Source organism: Pelodiscus sinensis, unplaced genomic scaffold (assembly GCF_049634645.1).
Source record: "Pelodiscus sinensis isolate JC-2024 unplaced genomic scaffold, ASM4963464v1 ctg91, whole genome shotgun sequence".
NCBI classification, from domain to species: domain Eukaryota; kingdom Metazoa; phylum Chordata; order Testudines; family Trionychidae; genus Pelodiscus; species Pelodiscus sinensis.
In genome coordinates, this window is record NW_027466033.1 from 259,924 (window position 1) to 281,257 (window position 21,334).

Below are 21,334 nucleotides of genomic sequence, written 5' to 3' on the forward strand. Positions count from 1 at the left end.
CTATGTATCAACACCTTCTTGACCCGCTGGGAACAACGCTGTTCGAAACTGCTAAACCAATGAGCATCCATGTTGTGAGGTGTAAAATCTCGGGTTTCGGATGGCGCAGAGATCCGTTGTCCTGGGTCAAGAGATTTGGAAGGAGAGGTAGGGGGTACGGTGCCCTTACCGACATCTGATGGAGCATTGAGAACCAAGGTTGAGGAGCCCACGCTGGGGCTATAAGAATTACTCGAGCCCCATCTATGCTGATTTTCTCGAGAACCTTGGGTATTAGAATGACTGGGGGAAAAGCATACAACAGCATCCGTCCCCAGTGGAGAAGGAAGGCATCTCCTAGTGACTGACGTCCTATTCCCGCTCTTGAACAATAGGTGGGGCATTTCCTGTTGTTTTCTGTGGCAAACAAGTCTACTGTCGGAAACCCCCACCGCACAAATATATGGCTTAAAACCTCTGTGCAGAGTTCCCACTTGTGGTCGTGGGGAAAACGTCTGCTGAGTGAGTCCGCTACTAAGTTGTCGGTACCCGGAAGGTAGGATGCTACTAGGATGGTGTTGTTGTGAATACACCAATTCCATAACCGGACAGCCTCCGCACATAGAGAACGAGATCGGGCGCCTCCCTGCCTGTTGACATAAAACATAGTTGCCATGTTGTCCGTCATGATTCTGGTAGTTGTATCCCGTATGTGGGACTGAAAATGCTTGCAAGCATGTCGTACCGCCCGCAACTCGAGTATGTTGATATGTAACATCATTTCTTGAATTGACCAGCGACCCTGAATTGTCAGGTTGTCCATGTGCGTCCCCCAGCCCGTGAGGGAAGCATCTGTAGTTATCTGCCTTGTAGGCTGCGGATGATGAAATGGGATGTCCGTGAGGAGATTGCCCAGTTTGGCCCACCACTGAATAGACTCTCAAACATGTTGGGGTACCACCAACGGTCTGTGGATACTGTCTTTTGCCGGACTGTAAACCATGGCCAACCAATGCTGGAGGCAACGAAAATGTAACCTTGCGTTTTGTACGACTACGGTGGAGGCCGCCATGTGGCCCATCAGTTGCAAACAGACGCGTGTAGGAATTGTCGGAGCATGCGTGACAGTATGTACAAGGTCTTGAATCGCCACAAAACGCTCCAACGGTAGGTACGCCCGTGCCACGGTTGAGTCGAGCCGTGCACCTATAAAAACCAGGTCTTGGCACGGAATTAATAATGACTTTTTTACATTTATGAGGAGGCCCAGGGATGCAAACTCGCTGGACACTGTCTGCACCATATGACATGCCTCCACATATGTTGAGCCACTGATTAGACAGTCGTCCAAATAAGGGAGTATTGTCACACCCGTCCTGCGTAAATGAGCCGCCACTAAGGCTATAGTTTTGGTGAAGACCCGGGGGGCGCACGCCAATCCGAACGGTAGAACCCGGTACTGAAAATGTTCGTTCCCTAATTGGAATCGAAGAAAACGTTTGTGAGCCACGTGAATAGCAACGTGGAAATAAGAATCCTGCAGGTCGAGGACTGTAAGCCAATCTCCCTTGTTCAACGATGGAATGATAGTTGATAAGGTCACCATCTTGAATCGGCATTTTCGAAGGTGGCGGTTTAACCTTCGAAGGTCTAAGATGGGTCTCCAGCCTCCCGATTTCTTCGGAGTGAGAAAATATTGGGAATAAAAGCCTCTTCCCCAAAATTGTTTGGGTACTCTCTCTATTGCCCCGATTGCGATTAAGCGAAGAACTTCTTGTTTCAGCAGTTGCTCGTGAGAAGGGTCCCTGAAAAGGGACGGGGTGGGTAGGGTGAAAGGGGGAATGGAGAGAAAAGGAATTGAGAGGCCGTACTTCACCACTTCTAGTACCCATCTGTCTGTGGTGATGTTGGACCACTGGTGGTGATATGATTTCAGTCGAAGGTGGAAGAGATGAGGAGTTTCGTTTTCTGCATTGATCAAGGAAAGCGTGCTTGCAACCTCGACGGGGAAGTCAAATCTGCTGTTTGGTTGAAGATTGATTGACTGAACGATTTTGTTGGGGCCGTTTCCACTGAGGACATTGCCTAAGACGCTGATTATCTGACATGCGTGTCTGTTGCCTGGGAAAATTAAAATCGTACCTTCTCTGATAAGGGTAATAGCGCCTACGCTTAAAATTGGGCGTGTACATCCCCAGTGTACATAGGGTGGCACGAGAATCCTTGCCCGAATGGAGGACTTCGTCAGTATTTGCTGCGAACAGCTTAAGCTTATCAAAGGGGAGATCTTCAACTTTACTTTGCAGCTCCTTTGGTGCTCCCGCAAACGAAAGCCACGATGATCTCCTCATTGCGATACCCGTAGCCGTGGCCTGCGCTGCTGTGTCGGCCACATCCATTGCAATCTGCAATGCAGTGCTACATGCTGCGTATCCTTCCTGTACTATCGCTTTTAGTAGAGTTTTCTTAGCGTCAGGAAGATGTTGTAATAATTCCGCTAGCTTTGAATAATTATCAAAATTGTGGTTTGATAAATGAGCCGAGTAGTTTGCAATACGTAATAGAAGTGTGGCTGAAGAATAGACCTTCCTACCAAATATATCCAACTTTTTATTGTCTTTATCAGGGAGCGCATTTTTGTACTGTGGTGCTTTGGTCTTTCGCTGTGCTGCGTCAACCACTAACGAATTGGGCTGAGGGTGATTGAATAGAAAATCTAGCCCCTTTTCCGGCACAAAGTATTTCTTGTCGGCCTTTTTACTGGTAGGAGTAACTGAAGTTGGCGTTTGCCATATCTCGTCCGCCACTTCCATGATTGCTTCGTCAATTGGTAAGGCGATCCTTGCACGCTGCTGTGGACGGAGGTTCTTTAAGAGACGGTGTGTCTTCACCGGAACATCTGCCAGCTGTATTTCCTGCGTGCCTGCTACTCGTTTAAACAGGTCTTGGAATTGTATTAGATCGTCCGGTGGAGACAATTCACCTGGACAGACTGCCTCATCTGGTGAGGAAGATGCGCAGTCCGCTGGAGAGGTTTCTGGCTTGGGGTCCTCTGTGTCAGACAGCTGCCCTTCTTCCAGCTCGGACTGATCCTGTTGGACAGATTGGTTTGTCGATGGAGGAGGTGAGTTTAACTGTTGTGGTTGTTGAGGTAAGTATTGTGTGATTGGTGATCAGCAGTTGCATGATGATCCCCTATGTGAAGATAATATATGTTCACGGTGGGTACCGCCGTCGCACGAGCGATAGTAGTGCCCGTAGTAGCGCTCAGAACGTGACGGAGAAGAATGACGCGACGAACGTGCACTATTGTGTTGAATGTAATAGACGCGGTGTGGAGAACGTCTAGAGGACCCATATCTAGATGACCGACCCAGTGAACGAGATCGTGAACAAGATCGCTGTGCTTCTAGATATACTGTGTCTCTATAATCGCGCTGCCTGTATGCGACATGGATCGGAGAGACACTATAGTCTCGATATCGTGCACGCCTTGGTGGCGATGGAGATGGTCCTGGTGAGAAAACTGGGGAGGCAGATCTGTCCCTCCCATGAGTCTTTGATAGAGCTTTCCTAGGTATTGAGGCACTGTCAGTTTCCATGGCAACTGGGGAGCTCTGCACAGAGTGAAAGCAGAGCGGTGCCGGGGAGATCAGCTGTAGCTGCTCTGCTGTCCGTGCCAATAGAGTGCTCGGTGCCGACGTCATTAAATTTGCCGGTGGCACCATGTCAGGAATGTGCACGGCTAGGTCCGGTGCCGTCACAAGAGGTGCCGCTGGAGCCTGCACCGCTGACGTTGATGCCTCTGAACCCAGCACCGGCTGGCTTGTCAGTTTCAGCGTTAGTGCTGCACCGCCAGCTGGCGAAGCTGAAGCTGGTGCCGCCGATGCCGGCACTGAAGCAGCCCGAGCCCTCGGCGTTTGCAATCCCCTATCACCGGGGTCAGTAGAGGAGCGGGACCTCGCGGGGGTCAATTTGGGGGCTGCCGAAGCCCTTGAGGCTGCCGGAGGGAGGGAGCAAGCCAGGGACGGCTTTGCCCTCTTTGAAGTCACCGGTCTGGGAGAAGTCGCTCTCCTCTTAGAATCAGAAGTTTTTGCTGAGGCTGAAGAGGGTATCGGATCAGGCTGCAGCGCCTTGTCAAACGATATCATCCGGAGCTTTAATTCCCGCTCTCTGCGGGCTCTGGACGTAAGCTTGCAACAATGGGTGCACTTTTGGGGAACATGCGATTCACCCAGGCACCTTATGCAAGCATCATGGCCATCAGCCGCCAGCATAGCTTCGCAGCAAACTGAACATTTCTTAAAACCGGGGGATCCCGGCATTGCTAGGAGCCGAAGAGGGTGGCTGGATGCCGACCCAGGCAATCTCTGTCTTTTTGCTGTTTGTCAATTTCAGCTTTCTTTAGCGCTTGGCCGTAGCGCTAACAGAGCTGATCTGAAGAGAAAACTTTTTTTTTTTTTTTAACAATAGAACTGTAGAACAGGAACACGACTAACCCTAAAAGTAACTATTTACACTGAGAAAACAAACTAATAATGCTAATGAGAAACATAGATCTAACAACACAGGGAGCTCCGACCACGACCTGAGGCGGTTGAGAGGAACTGGCGGTTGCCAGCCTGCACGCGGCTGATCAAAGGCGTGAACGGCGCTTTGAAGGAGCGCGCATGTGCGGGCTGGTGGGACACGGCTATGAAAATTCTCCGAGCCGCGGCGCCGGGATGGGACCTGACACCTAGAGTGGAGCACCCACGGGGCCACTCGAAGAAGAACCTCCATTACTGCACAAGGTGAGTAACTCTTTCTTCTCCTTCAAGTGGTCCCCATGGGTGCTCCACTCTGGGTGACTACACAGCAGTTGTTGGCTCATGGAGGTGGGTTTGGAGCCGCGTGGTAGTAACTGCGGATAACACCGCTTGTCCAACTGCCATATAGGATGCTATGGAGGTGGAAAGAGCATAGTGTTGCGCAAACGAGTGGTCAGATGACCAGGTAGCAGCGTTGCAAATGTCCTGCAGTGGAACGTTATGAAGGAAGGCAGTCGTGGAAGCTACCGCCCTGGTGGAATGAGCTGTGATAGTTCCAGGTAAGTCCTTGCCATATAGGGTGTAACAAGTTTTAATGCAGGATGTAATCCATCTAGAAATTCTTTGAGATGAGACTGCTCGTCCCTTAGATCTTGCAGCGTAAGAGATAAAAAGTCTAGGTGAGGCTTGCCACGGCTTTGTGCGATCTACGTAGAACACCAGAGCTCGTCAGACATCAAGAGTGTGACATGCAGTCTGGATTGGGTCCACGTGCGGCTTCGGAAAGAAGGCAGGTAAGTGTATGGGTTCATTCATGTGGAAGGGGGAGGGTACTTTAAGGAGGAATTGAGGGTGGGGTTGGAGTATCACCCTGTCCTTTGAAAATACAGTGTATGGAGGGTCAGCCATCAAGGCCGCAAGCTCACTCACCCTCCTGCTAGAGGTAATGGCGACGAGGAAGGCTACATTCATAGACAAATGAGACCAGGAGCAAGTAGCTATTGGTTCAAATGGCGGTTTCGTCAGGCTCTTTAGAACATGGATCAAGTCCCAAATGGGGACTGGTGGACGGACAGGAGGAAAGGTACTCTGCAGACCTTTAAAGAAACGCTTTGTCAGTGGGTCAGCGAGAAAGGAAGCGCCCCACGTAGAATGGTGAAAAGCCGCTATGGTGGCAGCATGGACCTTGATACTGCTAAGTGCCAGGCCGGAGTGTTTCAAGGATAGTAAGTAGTCCAGTAAGGTATGTACAGGAGCGAGGTGTGGTGAGCTTGCGTGGGTTTGAGCATACCAGTGGGAGAAACGAGTCCACTTGTTCAGGTAGGTTTTCCTGGTGGAACGTCTCCTACTATTAATTAGAATGTCTTTCACTTGTTCCAAGCAGGCAGTCTCGGCATCCTGGAGCCATGAAGGAGCCAGGCATGGAGATTGAGCTTGAGAACATTTGGATGAAGGGTCCGACCGTGGTTCTGCGAGAGGAGGTCGTGGTGGGAAGGAAAGGGATCCGGATCCGTCACCGTCATCTTGAGGAGGTAAGGATACCACGTTTGTCTGGGCCACGCAGGTGCCACTAGAATGACTAGCGCTTGGTCCGTACTGATCTTGTTGAGGACTTGGTTTAGGAGCGGGAAGGGGGGGAAAGGCATACAGGAGGGAGGCATCCCATGTGATGGAAAAGGCGTCTCCGAGGGAACTTTTCCCCAGGGCTCCTCTGGAGCAGTAGAGGTGGCATTTTCGATTGTTCTTTGTGGCGAAGAGGTCCACTTCCGGTTGGCCCCAGTGAAGGAAGAGCAGAGTGAGGGCGTGTCTGTCGATCTCCCATTCGTGCTGGTCCATGAACGTATGGCTTAAAGCGTCTGCTGTGACGTTGAGTATCCCGGGAAGGTAAACAGCCGAAGGGGTGACCCCGTGTGATAGGCACCAGGTCCACAGCTTGGTAGCTTCTGAGCACAGGGAAAGGGATCGAGCACCACCCTGACGGTTGATGTAGTACATGCAGGTGGTATTGTCCGTCATGATGGTGATGGTCTTGTGAGCTATGTACTGAGCGAAATATTGGCATGCATATCTGACTGCCCGTAGCTCGAGGAGGTTGATATGCAACGTTTGCTCCATAAATGACCATTTGCCTTGGGCTCTGATGTGTCCCAAGTGAGCTCCCCATCCCATGAGTGAGGTATCTGTTATAAGTGTGAGAGTGGAAGGTGGGCGTTGAAAAGGAACGCCGTGTAGCATGTTTTGAGGAATTGTCCCCCAGAGCAGGGAGTTGATGATGCGTGGTGGAATAGCGACGGACTTGGAGAGTTGGTCTCTGGAGGGTCTGTAAACCATCGTGAGCCAGGAGTGGAGAGGTCTCATGCGGAGTCTGGCTAAACTGACAACATAGGTCGTGGAAGCCATGTGTCCGAGGATTTTGAGGCAGTGGCGGACCGTGACAGTTGGTACTGCTTGTGCTGCTTGGACAAGGTCGCATATCATTGCGAACCTGTGTTCGGGAAGAGTAGTCCTTGCTGCGACTGTGTCGAGGAGGGCGCCTATGAATTCCAGTCTCTGCTTTGGGCGTAAAGTGGATTTTGTGTAATTTACATGAAACCCGAGGCTGAGTAGAAGGGCTATTGTGGTATCTGTCATGGTCTTCGTTTCGTTGAAGGACGCACCTTTTATGAGGCAATCGTCCAAATACGGGAATATTATGATGCCTTGGCATCGAAGAGAGGCCATTACGACCGACAGGGGTTTTGGAGAACACCCTGGGGGCCGTAGACAGTCCAATCGGGAGCACCCTGTACTGATAGTGTTGGGTGCCCACTGTAAACCATAAGAAGCGTCTGTGAGCAGGATGAATTGTAATGTGGAAATATGCGTCTTGAAGGTCGAGAGACGAAAGCCAATCGTGTTGATCGAGTTTGGGAATGAAAGTTGAGAGGGTGACCATCTTGAAACGGTGGTATGCGAGGTATTTGTTGAGGCGCCTGAGGTCTAAGATGGGTCGCCAGCCTCCTGTCTTCTTCTGGGTTAGGAAGTAAGTTGAGTAGAAGCCCCGGCCTCGAAATTGTGTTGGTACATATTCTCCTGCGCCCAGTTGAAGAAGGTGTGAAACCTCTTGTAGGAGGACGGTTTCGTGAGATGGGTCCCTGAGAAGGGACAGGATAGGAGGGTGGGTGGGGGGAAGAGAGGTAAAGGGGATGATGTAACCAGATTAAATCAGATCCAAGACCCATTTGTCCGAGGGGATGAGGGATCATTGGTGGAAAAAGGCTCAGAGGGGGTGGTGGAACTGAGGGGTAGCAGTTGGGAATGTCAGCGGATTGGCTTCCTGGCTCTCGACGTGACCTTCAAACCTGCAGCTTGCTGGATGGGGTGCGACGTGTTGCTGTTGTTGTCGCTGTGGTCTACGACGTTGAAATCTCTGTTTGCGGTAATCGTACTTGGGTTGTTGCCGGAACGGCTCTCTCAGGCGTTGGTAAGGCTGGTACCTAGTTCTCTTGAATGGAGGAGTGTACATTCCGAGGGTCCTGAGGGTAGTACGAGAGTCCTTCATAGAATGCAACACCTCGTCGGTCTTAGCTGCAAAGAGGTTGGTTCGATCAAAGGGTAAGTCCTCAACCTTTTGTTGAAGATCCCTAGGTACCCCAGATGCTTGTAGCCAGGAAATTCGGTGGAGCACTATCGCCAAGGCCGTAATTCGAGCGGCGGTGTCTGCCACGTCCATAGAGGACTGCAAAGCTGTGTGGGAGATGGTGTGGCCCTCCTGCATAATATTGAGCAGGGTTGACCGTTTATGGTCCGGGAGGTGCTGGAGGAGATCCTGGAGCTTGGAATAATTAGCGTGATCATAGTCCGCAAGCATGGCGGTATAGTTCGCAGCCCTGAGGAGCAATGTGGACGAAGAGTAAACCTTTCGGCCCATAATGTCCACATTTTTGTGATCCCTGTCTTGTGGGGTTGTTCTTAGGTTAGGTTGTTTACCCTTGTGCCGTACCGAATCCACTACTAGGGAGTTCAGAGGTAGGTGGGTGAAAAGGAAGTCCATATTTTTTGGAGCGATGAAGTATTTACGGTCTGCCCTCTTATTTGTTGGAGTGACGGATGCTGGGGTCTGCCAGATATTGTCGGCCGGATCCATAATAGCCTCATCCATGGGAATAGCAATTCTGGAGGCGGTTGGGGGCTGAAGCGTACGAAGAAGGCGATATCATTTGACTTGCACCTCTTGGAGATCTCTTTCCTGAGCTATAGCAACTCTTTTAAACAATTCCTGAAATTTTTTTGTGTCGTCTCCCGACGGTGGGGCTTCGGTGGTGACCGCTTCGTCTGGGGAGGAGAAGGAATTGTGTAAAGGAGATCTGGTCTCGCCCTCAGAGAGGGAGTCATGTGCGTCTGAGGGGGCTGGAGAATTCGGCTCAGTGGCAGATACGGTGGCAGGAGGCGAGGGAAGAGGTGGCCTGGAAATAGTAGAAGAGGGTCGATGGTGACTCTTCTTTGGATGTGACTCCCAGGGTTGCCATTGAGTGGTATATGGCGGGGGTGGGTAAGCATAGTGCTGTGCATACCATGGATGCGGAGTGGGAGGGTATGCATATTGAACAGTAGCCGGCTGCCAGGATGGAGGTCTATGTGCCGGGCTAGAGTGTTGTGATGAGAACCTGCTCCTTGGTTCGGTGCTGATGTCACTGACTGAACGAGAAGCGGACAAGGAGCGCTGAGATCTCACCGAGTGGATAGAGGAACCCAGGGATGGCGGTGCCGAGGAGGTGTGGCTCCGCAGTGGGGATTGGTACCGCTCATGCCTCTGAGACGGTGCGGGGTGGTGTGGTTTCGGTGGTAACGACGCCGCTATCGAGGGGGTTGTCGGTGCCGAGGTTTGTTCTGGCACCAGAGCACTAAAAGGTGGATTATCGGCACGGGCCTTTTTTGGTGCCGAGCACAGTGCCGTTTTGGCATGCTTCGGTGCCGAGCGCTCTCTCGATGGCACAGTCGGTGCTGAGGATGGCTTAGGCGCCGTAGCGGTCAGTGCCGCTGATTTTTGTCTTGGCTCTGAATGAGCTCTTTTGTGCGGTGCCTGCGTCTTAGGTTGCGACGTGCCGGAGGTTCCTGGCCTATCCTCAGCGCTAACCCGTAATGCTGATGGTGCCGAGGATAGGGATGGAGTTGGAGAGAGACCGGTTTTTGATGCCGTGGAAGAAGAGTGGGTAGGGGGTTGATTTTTCTCCATACCCTTAGTTAGTTGAAGTGATCTAGAAAGCGTAGGCGAGTCCTCTGAAGAGGGATGGAGGGACTTCTCGTATAAGAGAGTCCTTAGTCTATTGGCCCGGTCTCGGCGGGCCCTCGCTGTTAATTTGGAGCAGTGCAGGCACTTTTGAGTCTGGTGCGCCTCCCCAGGGCACTTAATATAAGTGGAGTGTCCGTTGGAAGCAGGCATGGCATCCCGACATGACTTGCAGCGTTTGAAGCCCGGCGAGCTGGGCATGAGGGGTGGGGAAAAGTGGCAAGCAGCAACGAGAATTTTTTTTTTTTTAAATAACTAGACAGGGGAGGCGGGTAGGGCTAAAGAACTTGGCTGATGAGGTAACTAAGGGAATAAAATGAGATATTTAACTATTTTTAGAGAAAGTAAGGAGAACAGAAGGCTCTCCATCTGCTGCCGAGGATGGTAGAGAAGGAACTGAGGAGCTGCACACGCAGGCGCCCTTCAATTCCAACAACACTAGAGGGCTCCACGGCGCCTGCGTGGCGTGGCAGAAATGGCTTGAAAAGTCTCCGGTCGCCGGCGCGAGGATGCACCAGCACCCAGAGTGGAGCACCCACGGGGACCACTCGAAGGAGAAGTTATAAATATGTGCTCTGTGTTGATGCTGAAAGATTCTCTGTCTGAGGCAGGGCAATGGGCCAGGAATGTTTGCCCATGGACATGCTGTCACGTTATTGGATTGTGAGGGGAACAGCCGGGTCACTGCTGCACCCATGGGGGGGTGTTGACCCCCTTTGTACCACTTTTGGGGCAATGTGTGGGGTCAAACAAAAGCTTACTTTCTTCTGATTCTGTATCTGATCTTCATATATCTGTATGACGTCTATGTGTGGAGTTAGGAATCTGTACTCGGAATGGAGAGTGGAAGTCTCTCTGAATGTGCTTGAATAATGGGCTAGGAATTTTTGCCTATGGACATGCTAATGAGCAAAGCTCCAGGGAACAATGGGCCTCTGGAGGCCAAAGACACACCTGGCCACTGGCCATGTGACTCCCTCCAGCTTGGAAGAAATCAGGAAGGAGGGATAAATAGGCCATGTGGTCTTAGATCTGCTCCTGACCCCAGATGCAGCCTCCCAGGGGATCACGAGCCGGGAAGACCTGTGGATCCATCCTGACCTAGGATGTTCACCAAAGACTTTTAAGCCAGCAGCTGTAACATCTCTGCTAGAGCCTGCATTGAGAACTGGGAGATTCGATGCATGTAATGTACTATTCCTTTAACAACCTCACTCTCATGCTTTTCTTTCTTGTAGTAATAAACCTTTAGATGTTAGATGCTAAAGGATTGGCCCAGCGTGATTTGTGGGTAAGGTCCAGAGGGGAAATTGACCAGGGATCTGTGGCTGGTTTCTTGGAACCGGACAGAACTTGTTCGGGGGAGGTGGGATTGGGCTCTAACATCCCTCACCTGTGTATGAGGCCCGGGGCCATCTGGGGCACGGATATTGCTGGGGTGCCGGAGGGGTTGTGCTCGTGAGGCTTCTGGCTGGCCAGGCAGGCAGCTGAATCGCTCTGTGGGACTGGTTTGTGGCCTGTTTGGGAAGATCTCCAGTCTGGGGGCTGTAAGGAGCCCCGAATTTGAGCAATTTGCCCTGAGCGGACGCCCTCAGCTGTGCCCAGACCCGGCCCAGCCTGTCACACCACACTATGGAACTGAATTACTAATGAGCTGCTCTAACTACACCAGTGGTCTTCAAACTTTTTAAGCATGAAATCACTTTTTGAATTTAAGTGAAATCCAGGATCTACCTCAAACCCAAATACCCCTGCCCCACTGTGTCGGTGCATTGGGGAGCCCCGATCCTGCCCCCCCATCCTCAGCCAGGCCATAGAATAGGTTTCTTTGCTTCTCAGAGATCCAGCGCATCACAGGCTCAACGTTGCCAGCGGAGCCAGGGCAGAACCCTAGTCCTCTTGGGGGGGGGGGGGATTCGCAGGCCCCTGAACCCCCCTGCTTGGACTTAGTCTGCTTCCTTCATGCTTCTCTCTGCCAAGACTGCCCCTTCTCCCAGCCACAGAACACCCCCCCCCAGTGAACCCTTCCTTTGTTCAAACTCCTTCCCCTGGCCAGGTATGAAGTTGCTAATTTATGGCCTACATGCCTGCCCTCAGGGACCACCCCTCCACTGGGCAGTGCACACAGACACGCGCAGTCTCTGCAGAGGGGTCACCCACAGCCCAACATAGCAACCAGTGACTGCCCAACCAGACAGGATCCAGAGCCACAAGAGTGGACAGCCCCCTGCTATGCCACACCCACCTCCTTCCTGCCCCTTCTCCCAGGCCCTGCCCCTGCTCACTCCATCCTCACACACTTTTATCAGGCTGGGGGCAGGAATTTGGGGGACAGGAAAGGTTCAGGACTGGGGCCTGGGTTTGGAATGCAGGCTCCAGCTGAGCACCGCTTACCACAGGTGGCTTCTGGGTGATGGTGCAGGGGGCTAAGGCAGGCTCACCCTGCCCTGGCCCTGCACCACTCTCAAAAGCAGCCAGCAAGCTCTCTCCATCCCTGCCCCCCTCTGCTCTGTGGAGGTGGGGTACAGAGTGGAGGGAGGAGCACCGTGAGATCAGTAACTCCCTTTCCTATTCTTCCCGTGCCCTGCACAGCAAGCAGGAGGCTCCCATGGGTGGGGAACAGCTCCAAGGCAAAGGACAAGGGTAGCACGGCAGTGCTGAGAGGGGCAGCTGAAGTGCGGGCACTTGATAGTCTCCTGGCCAAAGCTCTCAGGGTCACCTGTGAAGGGCTCCAAGATCTGCCGGTAGATCCCGATCGACTGGCTGGTGACCACTGGACTACACCATTGCACTGAATTACTAACGAAGTACTCTAACTACTCTATGGAACTGGAATACTAACAAGGTACTCTGACTACACTATGGAACTGAAATACTAACGAGGTACATTGATTACACTATTTAATTGAATTACTAACGAGATACTCGGACACTAACTACACTATTGAACTGAATCACTAATGAGTTACTCTGTTACTAACTACATAGGTGTCACGTTACTGGACTTTGAGGGGAGCAGCCAGATCACTCCTGCACCCATGGGGGGGTGTTGGCCCCCAAAATGGTATAAAGGGGCCATGTGGGGTGTTGAATAGGAGCTTACTGTCTGCTGATCCTGTGTACGCTAGTCATGTGATTATATAATGTCTGTGTGTGTGGGTAGGAATCTGTAATCTGTGTGGAGACTGAATATTTCTCTGAATGTGGTTGAGCATTGGGCAGAGCCCGGCCTATGGACATGCTAATCAGCGAGGCCCTGTGGGACAATGGCACTCAATGGGCCAAGGACACACCTAAAGCATGAGGGTGGACACCTGAGAGCTGCCAGCAGGGAACACAGGGATAGGCCGCTGGCCACGTGACCTGCTGCAGCCAAGAAGAGACCAGGAAGGATGTATAAAGAGGCCATGTGGTCGACTCCATCTCTTGGCCTCAGCTCAGCACTTCACCCCAGAGGCAGCACTGCAGGGATCGAAGAGCCAGAAAGACCTGTGGACCCATCCTGATCCTAGGATGCGCAACAAGAACTTTTAAACCAGCAGCTGTAACATCTCTGCTAGAGCCTGCATTGAGAACTAGGAGATTCGATGCATGTAATGTACTATCCTTTAACAACCTTACTCTCATGCTTTTCTTTATTGTAGTAATAAACCTTTAGATGTTAGATGCTAAAGGATTGGCCCAGCGTGATTTGTGGGTAAGGTCCAAAGGGTAGATTGACCAGGGATCTGTGGCTGGTTTCTTGGAACCGGACAGAACTTGTTCGGGGTAAGTGGGATTGGGTGCTAGGACCCCCCACCTGTGTATGAGGCCTGGGGCTATCTGGGGCACGGATATTGCTGGGGTGTCGGAGGGGTTTTGCTCGTGAGGCTTCAGGCTTGCAGCTGAAGCGCTCTGTGGGACTGATTTGTGGCCTGATTGGAGAGGTCACCAGTCTGGGGACTGTAAGGAGCCCCGAGGTTGAGCAATTCGCCCTGAGCGGACGCCCTCAGCTGTGCCCAGACTTGGCCCGGTCCGTCACAATAGGTAACTGCAAAGCTCTGCTAAAACAGGTGAATGGATATTGGTAGAGTGGGTGACAGACAGTGGGATACCACCAAGCCGTTCATCTCAGGCCAAGTGTGGTGGAGAAGGAACTGAGGGGGCTGGCCAAGGCACCAAAGGTGCCACAAGAGGTGTACTGCACACGTGTGGCCTGGACGGACATGGCTACAGAAAATTTCCCTCAATGGCCCTGGGATGCACCAAGACCTGAAGTGAGGTGCCCCAAGGACAACACTCCAAGAACTATTATCCACCCTTTTCCACACCCCTGATGAAGTTATCAGGCAGCAGGATGTAGGAGACCAAGTACCTTTTCACCCAATACCCAACTCGCTGACCTGGGATGTTGTGATGGCAAGTAGAATTGAGTTCAAAAAAGAAGAGAAAGTTCCTCATTGTGGGCAGCCTAGCTCTTCACCAAGGGCAAGTGGAGGATTTGGGGCTCTCCACAGTGGCCTGGACTCACTGAGCAGCTCTTGCCACAGCCTGACTCTTGCATTTGGCCTAAGCAGGGGGTGGGACCAAAGGAGAAAGAGGAGGATGGGGGGCACAGGTGTGGCACAGAGCCCCGCGCTTCTGGGGTAGCCCCACCAGACAGGCTGGTAGGCTGCAGGAGCTTCCTGGGAAATGCGGTGGGAGGGCCACATCTCCAGAGGTTACAGATCGAGAAGGCACAAGGAAGCTTGGGATAAGCTGCTTGGACTCGGGTTTGCAGACACGGGAGCATGGGGGCAAGTTCCAGGGCCAGCAGGTCTACATGTAGGTCAGTGGTCAGAAGGGACGCTCAGGCCTGGCCTACAAACGCTGGGGCCCCCAGCACCCAGCCCCACATCACGGTGCAGACACCCGGTGGAAGGACAAGCCAGCGCCCGGGCAGAGGACAGCCTGCCACCTCTCTGCCCAAGCGCTTCCCCTTCACACCCCCGGCCCCTCACCAAAGCTGCGCAAGGTGCTGGTCCAGCTCTCGGCCTCCTCCCGAAGCTCCGTGGCGTGGGGTGAGAGGATGATGCTCTTCAAGGTCAGCAGGCTTGCCTCTGCCAGGGCTTTGAGCTCTGCCGTGTCTGTACTCAGGAAGAGAAGAGGGGGAGAGTCTGGCAGCCCAAAGGCACTGGACACCTGCATGCCCAGGGGTGTGGCCCCAGCTGATCCCAGCAACTTGGCCATGGAGGCTCTCTGAGTTCTGGATTCCTGGGGGTGCTGCTGGGCTCTGGCACAGTGGGTGGGATGGGTGAGTTTCCCCCAAGCCTGAGGCCAGAAGCTTCCAGCGAGGACGGGGAACCAGCCAAGGCCAGAGCAGCTCGAGTCCTCCATTCCCTGGAGAGAAGAGACACCAGGGGACTCCGGGTGGTTTCCCTGTCCCTTGGGGGCTCTCATGGTCTGGCCAGTCTCCGAGTTGAAGGCAGTGGGTGGTCAGAGGCCAACAGCTGCCCCATGTCTCCCTGGGGTCCCAGCCTGCTCAGACCAACCTTCCCCCCATGCAGCCTGAGACAAACATCTTTATGGTTCTTACACATGCCTCAGTCTCCTCTGCACTTTTGATCGTCCCCCGGGGGGCACCGTGCTGACTGGCCAATGGCCGACACTCGTCGGGGGAAACCCTGGCAGGCCAAGGATAGAAGGTGGGTTTCTGAAGAACCTGGCTCTCTCCACAGCATGGGTTTGGCCAGGGGGCTCCCGCTTCCCCTGTGCCCCTCTGCTCTAGCCAAGGACTTTTGGATTTGGAAGGTCAGGTGACTATTCAAATGTGACCTTGTTTGCAAAGGCTGCCTGTGACAGGGCCCATGCCAGCTTCCCCCGGGCATCTGGCCGGGCTTGATTTCCTGCAGGGAGCCACGGAGAGTGGCAGGGCTTGCTGGTGCCCAAGGGCCCCATCTTGGCATCTTGGAGGCTGCAGGCCTGTGCTGTGTGGCCCTGTGGGGCCTAGCACACTGAAGGGGTCTCTGCTAAGGGACGTGAGAGGCCCTGGCCAGTCAGTGACTCATGCAGCACTCACCAGACAGCACAAAGGTGCCGCTGTCTTTGGAGACATACTCCTGCTTAGGCGGGCGGTAGCGCCGGCTGGGGGGCCGGCGGGCAGGGTGCTCAGGCAGCGGGGCCTGGTAGGGCACGTTCAGGATGAAGTTGACCAGGCGGAACTGTCTTTCAGCCCAGGCCTTCTGCAGCCGGCGCAGCATGTCCAAGGAGCGGCAGCGCCCTCGCTCACTCGACCAGATCTAGGGGCGCCAAACACATGCTGAGAGGGAGCAGCCGGAGCAGGCGTGAGCCGCAGCCTGAGTGGCGCATGGTCGGGCTTGCAGCAGCTCCGGGAGAGTGAGGTGTCCATGCTGCTGGGGGCTGCATCGCCCACAGCCTGGAGCCTTTCCAGCTAGTCCAGCTGTTTTCCAGTCTCCCACCCCCCATGCCCCAGTTGCTCTCCCCAAACTCTGACATGCCGCTCCCTCCCCTCAGGCTGGCTCTGGGAGTAGGGCCAGTGCTGGGCACGGCGGCTGCCAATAGAAAGCGGTGTGGCCAGAGTGGAAACAGACACTGACCTGCAGGCTGGGTGGCCCACTGAGGTAAGTCGGGGGGAGGTGATTGTGTCACTGCTCCCCCAAACATTCCTCCATGCCCCTGCATGCCTCAAAGCCATTCCCTGGCCCCCTCGGGTGTGTGCCGTGTGCTGGGCACCACGGATGCCGCGGAGGCTTACGCTGTGGAACAGGAGCACGTGGCTGTCTGGGAAGCTGAGCTGCCATCCAAGGACTGCAGGGGGGAGGAAGCGAGGCGGGTGGCCCCTCAAGGCAAGGGCCTGTATGCAATTAGGGGTTCTTAAGAGGCAGCATGTAGGCACTGGAGGATGCTTAGCAGAGAAAGGAAGTGACATCATGGCCTGGCCTCACTCCCACCAGCACAACACCTGGACACCCATGTGCGGGCCAAGCGTGAAGAGGGGAGCGGGTTACCGGGGGGTCTGGAAGATGTGGGACCTGTTTGCACCATGCATCAGGTGAGACACAGCTTCAGTCAGACCCTGTTTCATGTCTAGGGCTCAGACTGGGAATTTACTTTATTTCTTAGGTCCCCAGGACCTGAGGGATAGAGCACAAGCTGGAGTCGCCGCTTTGCAGCGTAAATGCAGCCCCACTGGACTAGTAATGATGTTAAAATGCGGTTAATAGACTAGTCAATGGAATTACTACTCGATAGGCACTGTCACGTTACTGGATTTTAAAAGGAGCAACCAGATCACTGCTGCACCCATGGGGGGGGGGGTTTGTCCCAAAAGTTGATATAAAGGGGGCAATGTAAGGTGTCAAACGAAAGCTTTCCTTCTACTGGTTCTGTATATGCTATCCATATACTTGTATAGTATCTGGGTGTGGGAATTATGAAGATGTATTCTGTGTCAATACTGGAAACTTCTCTGTTTGTGGCTGAGCAAGACAAGGAATGCTCAGCCCATAGACATGCTAATGAGCAAAGCTCCCAGGAACAATGGACCTCTGAAGGCCAAAGACACACCTGGCCACTGACTATGTGACTGTGTCCAGCTTGGAAGAGGCGGGGAGGAGGGGGGGGAGGATATAAATATGCCATGTGACCGACTCCATCTTGGTGCTCAGCTCAGCCCTTCATCCCAGATGCAGCCTTGCAGGGAATCACGAGCCGGGAAGAACTGTGGACCCATCTGGATACAGGATGTACACCCAGGACTTCTAAGCCAGCAGCTGTAACATCTCTGCTAGAGCCTGCCTCGAGAACTGGGAGATTCGGTGCATGTAACGTTGATACTTTAACAACCTCACTCTCATGTTTTTCTTTCTTTTAGTAATAAACCTTTAGATTGTAGATTCTAAAGGATTGGCTCAGCGTGATTTGTGGGTAAGAGCCAGAGGGTAAATTGACCAGGGATCTGTGGCTGGTTTCTTGGAACTGGACAGAACTTGTTCAGGGTAGGTGGGATTGGGCTCTAAGACCCCTCACCTGTGTGCTAGGCCCGGGGCTTTTTGGGGCTTGGATACAGCTGGGGTGTCGGAGGGTTTTTGCTCGGGAGGCTTCTGGCTGACCAGGCAGGCAGCTGAAGCGCTGTGGGAGACTGGTTTGTGGCCTGTTTGGGAAGGGCCACCAGTCAGGGGCTAGAGAGAGTCCCAAGTTTGAGCAAATAGCCCTGAGCGGACACCCTTAGCTGTGCCCAGACCCTGCCTGGTCCGTCACAGGCACTTCCGCATTTCTCCTTTGAAATGAAATTTCCAAGGAGGAATGAGGAAGACCGCATACAACCCGGGACCTGCAGTGCAGGAGATACTAGAAAAACAACACAGGTTATTAAAAATCCTCTAACCTGCCATGTCCCCCAGAATAGCTTTGCCAATTGATGAGGTCATTATGGAACCATCAGAGGCAACATGAAAAAGGCCGGCCTCCATTCCTCCCACCAATATGTTGTCCTGGCCAGTATCCTGGGACTGTGCTACCCGTTTGAAATTGCTGCTGGTTGTCTGCAGGAGGAAAGGAAGAGGAGGGGGAACAGCCTCATCTGAAGATGAGGAGGACTGAGGAACCAGAAACAAAATACAGGACTATGTAGCACTTTAAAGACTAACAAGATAGTTTATAAACCACCTTGTTAGTCTTTAAAGTGCTACATCGTCCTGTATTTTGCTTCAGCTACACCAGACTAACACGGCTACATTTCTATCTCTGAGGAACCAGAGATAGTCTATTGGAATCTAAATGAGGCAGGTCATCATCCTTGTCCACAGGCTCCACTTGGGCGGTTGCAGAAGGTGAGAGAGCGTGGAGAGTGGGACAGGGAAGACAGGGTGGTGGTGGCCGGAGAGCACGTTAGTGTATGTGCTGAGGTTGCCAATGACGACTTGCAGGAACGATGACGGTGCAAGGAGTGCGTGTGATATTGGTTCCAGGGCTCCCAAGGTGGCCATTGGTGTTGGAACAGCTGTGGTGGATACAGCTAAGGGTGGTTAAGCCATGGATGCTGCAGAGCATGGTATGTTAGCCGCTTTCTAGTAGAGTGCCAAGATGCCACTGAACCCATTGGAGAGGAATGCTGAGAGGAGAACCTGCTCCCATGACCAGTTTCATGTCTGGTGCTTGGAGACAATGGTGTAGGTGAGAAAGAAATATTCTTAGAAGAGCGTCAGTGCCGACTAGACTCCACAAGTATGGGAAAACGGGGAGGTGAATGCATGCTCGGCCCCTATGGTGTTGGTGCCAGATACTGTGCTGTTCGGTGCCGCACGTGCGTATTTTACTTGGAAAACATCTTTGACTCCAGTGCCAACGTATATCTGGGTTCCAGCCAGTGTTCCCTCTTATATGCGTGCATGCATGGGCACACACCAAGAATTTGAGTCCTGCCCACCTCCTCGGTAGAGCTGCCCAGCTGGGCCACATGGCAGGCGGCTGCCCTGCCCCAGGAGCAGCATGGCAGCCACCATGTGGCCCTGGCACTAGCTTCAACACTTCCCCAGGGCTGGAGCTGTGGGATGTGTGGCAGGCAGTGGCTGCTCTGGCCACCCTGGTTGGGTTCAGAGGCGGAGCCGTGTGGCAGGTGGCTTCTCTGACATCCAGATTTAAAGGAGCTGTGTGATGGGTAGCAGGGAGCTGCTCTGGCGGCCGGGGCTGAAGGATCCCCGTGGCGGGCGGTGGGTGGCTGCTCTGGAGGCCGGGGCTGAAGGATCCCCATGGCGGGCAGTGGGTGGCTGCTCTGGCGGCCAGGGCTGAAGGATCCCCGTGGCAGGCGGTGGGTGGCTGCTCTGGAGGCCAGGGCTGAAGGATCCCCATGGCGGGTGGCTGCTCTGGCAGCCGGATCCAAAGGATCCCCGTGGCGGGCGGTGGGCGGCTGCTCTGGCGGCCGGGGCTGAAGGATCCCCGTGGTGGGCAGCGGGTGGCTGCTCTGGTAGGTGGGGCCAAAGGATCCCCGTGGTAGGTGTCAGGCAGCTGCTCTGGCGGCCGTGGCTGAAGGATCCCCGTGGCGGGCGGTGGGCAGCTGCTCTGGTAGGTGGGGCCAAAGGATCCCCGTGGTAGGTGTTAGGCAGCTGCTCTGGTGGCCGTGGCTGAAGGATCCTCATGGCGGGCGGCGGGCAGTTCCTCTGGAGATCGGGGTTGAAGGATCCTCATGGCGGGCAGCTGCTCTGGCAGCCAGGGCTGAAGGATCCTTGTGGCGGGCCGAGGCCAAAGGGTCCCCGTGGTGGGTGGCTGCTGCAGCTGTAGTAAGTATGTTCCCACACTGACTTGCCATGGAATTCAGGTTTCTAAATGTCTCGAGGCTTTTTCATAAGATTTCTAGCAATGTGCAGCTTCACCTGCCAACAGGGTGGGGGCAAAGAGACAAACGCCCTGGGGCCGGCCATTCCAAAGGGCTGGGGCTCCAAGCCACTGCTTCTACGACTGTGGCAGCAGCATCTGTAAATGACGGGTGGGGTGCCGCACGGCGCCATCCGGGCAGTGCTCAGGGCTGGCTGCCTTGTCCCTTCTGCCCATGGCCCCGCCTCACCTTGCCTAGGTGCCCGGCAAGCCAGTTCCCAGGAGTTCAGTTAGCCCATGACCACACTGGTCATTGACATTAGAGATAACGTGGGGACATCAATGCATTGGTGGCTTAATGATGCTAGACATCTCTCTCAATGCAGCTCTCCAGGGAATGTTACCCAGTGACAGATTCAAAGCATCTTTCAATCTTAGATGCTGGGGTTTGATTTTGCTCCATGACCTTTTATAGTCCAATTAAAAACAAAACAAACAAACAAATACATAGCCCCTAAGCCCCACAAAATTGTCATCATGAGCGAAACACAAAAGCCCAGGAACCTCTACGATGACAATACTGTTAATAACTCGGGTGCCACAGTGGCACCATCCACACAAAACTCCCTCCCTCATGGATGGAAACCTTAGAGGGACACTGGTTCCTGCCCACGGATGGAAACAGCACGGGATGGCACTTCTGTTGGGGGACGCAGTGAGACCTGAGTGGAGCACCCATAGGGACACCACTGGAAGGAGGAACTGCTAACCCATATTCACTCCTTCTAGTGCCTCAGGAAAAGCGGCGAGGAGCCCCGTGGCACCTTAGAGACTCACTGAAGTGTTGGAGCAGAAGCTTTCGTGGGCTCTGAGCTCACACCTTGGGGGCCAGCCGGTCCCACACCCCGCTTCCCACCCTCTGGCAGCCTTGCTCACCTTGAGGATGCTGTCGCTGTGCTCCAGGATCGGGTAGGACAGCAGCTGGCCCAGCGTGAACTGCATGTTGCCAGGGCACTTCACCGCCATTGCTGCAGGAGAATGAGGGTTCTCGTCAGCGTGCAACTGGCAGGCCCAGCTGGGCCCCAAGCATGGCAGGGACCGAAGGGCCCTTAGCTCCTGGGTGGCCCTGGCCCTGTGCCCAGTGTGTGACTAGCAGCTGAGCCTGGGGGCTGCTCCACGGCTCCCCGCACCTATTCCCGGTGAAGTTGACCTAACCCAGCTCCCACCACGAGCCCTTCTGCCTGGGCCCGAGAGATTGCACTGCCAG

The 21,334-nt window shown here is 53.8% G+C and overlaps 1 protein-coding gene across 1 annotated transcript in view; it reads right to left on the minus strand.

The window, feature by feature from the left end:
* Positions 1-21,334, minus strand: part of DNHD1 (dynein heavy chain domain 1) — a 278,012-nt gene that overhangs the window by 122,751 nt on the left and 133,927 nt on the right. The window contains 3 exon segments of the mRNA XM_075918511.1: positions 14,757-14,882; positions 15,815-16,034; positions 21,004-21,095. Of these exon segments, the coding sequence (XP_075774626.1) occupies positions 14,757-14,882; positions 15,815-16,034; positions 21,004-21,095 (438 nt within the window).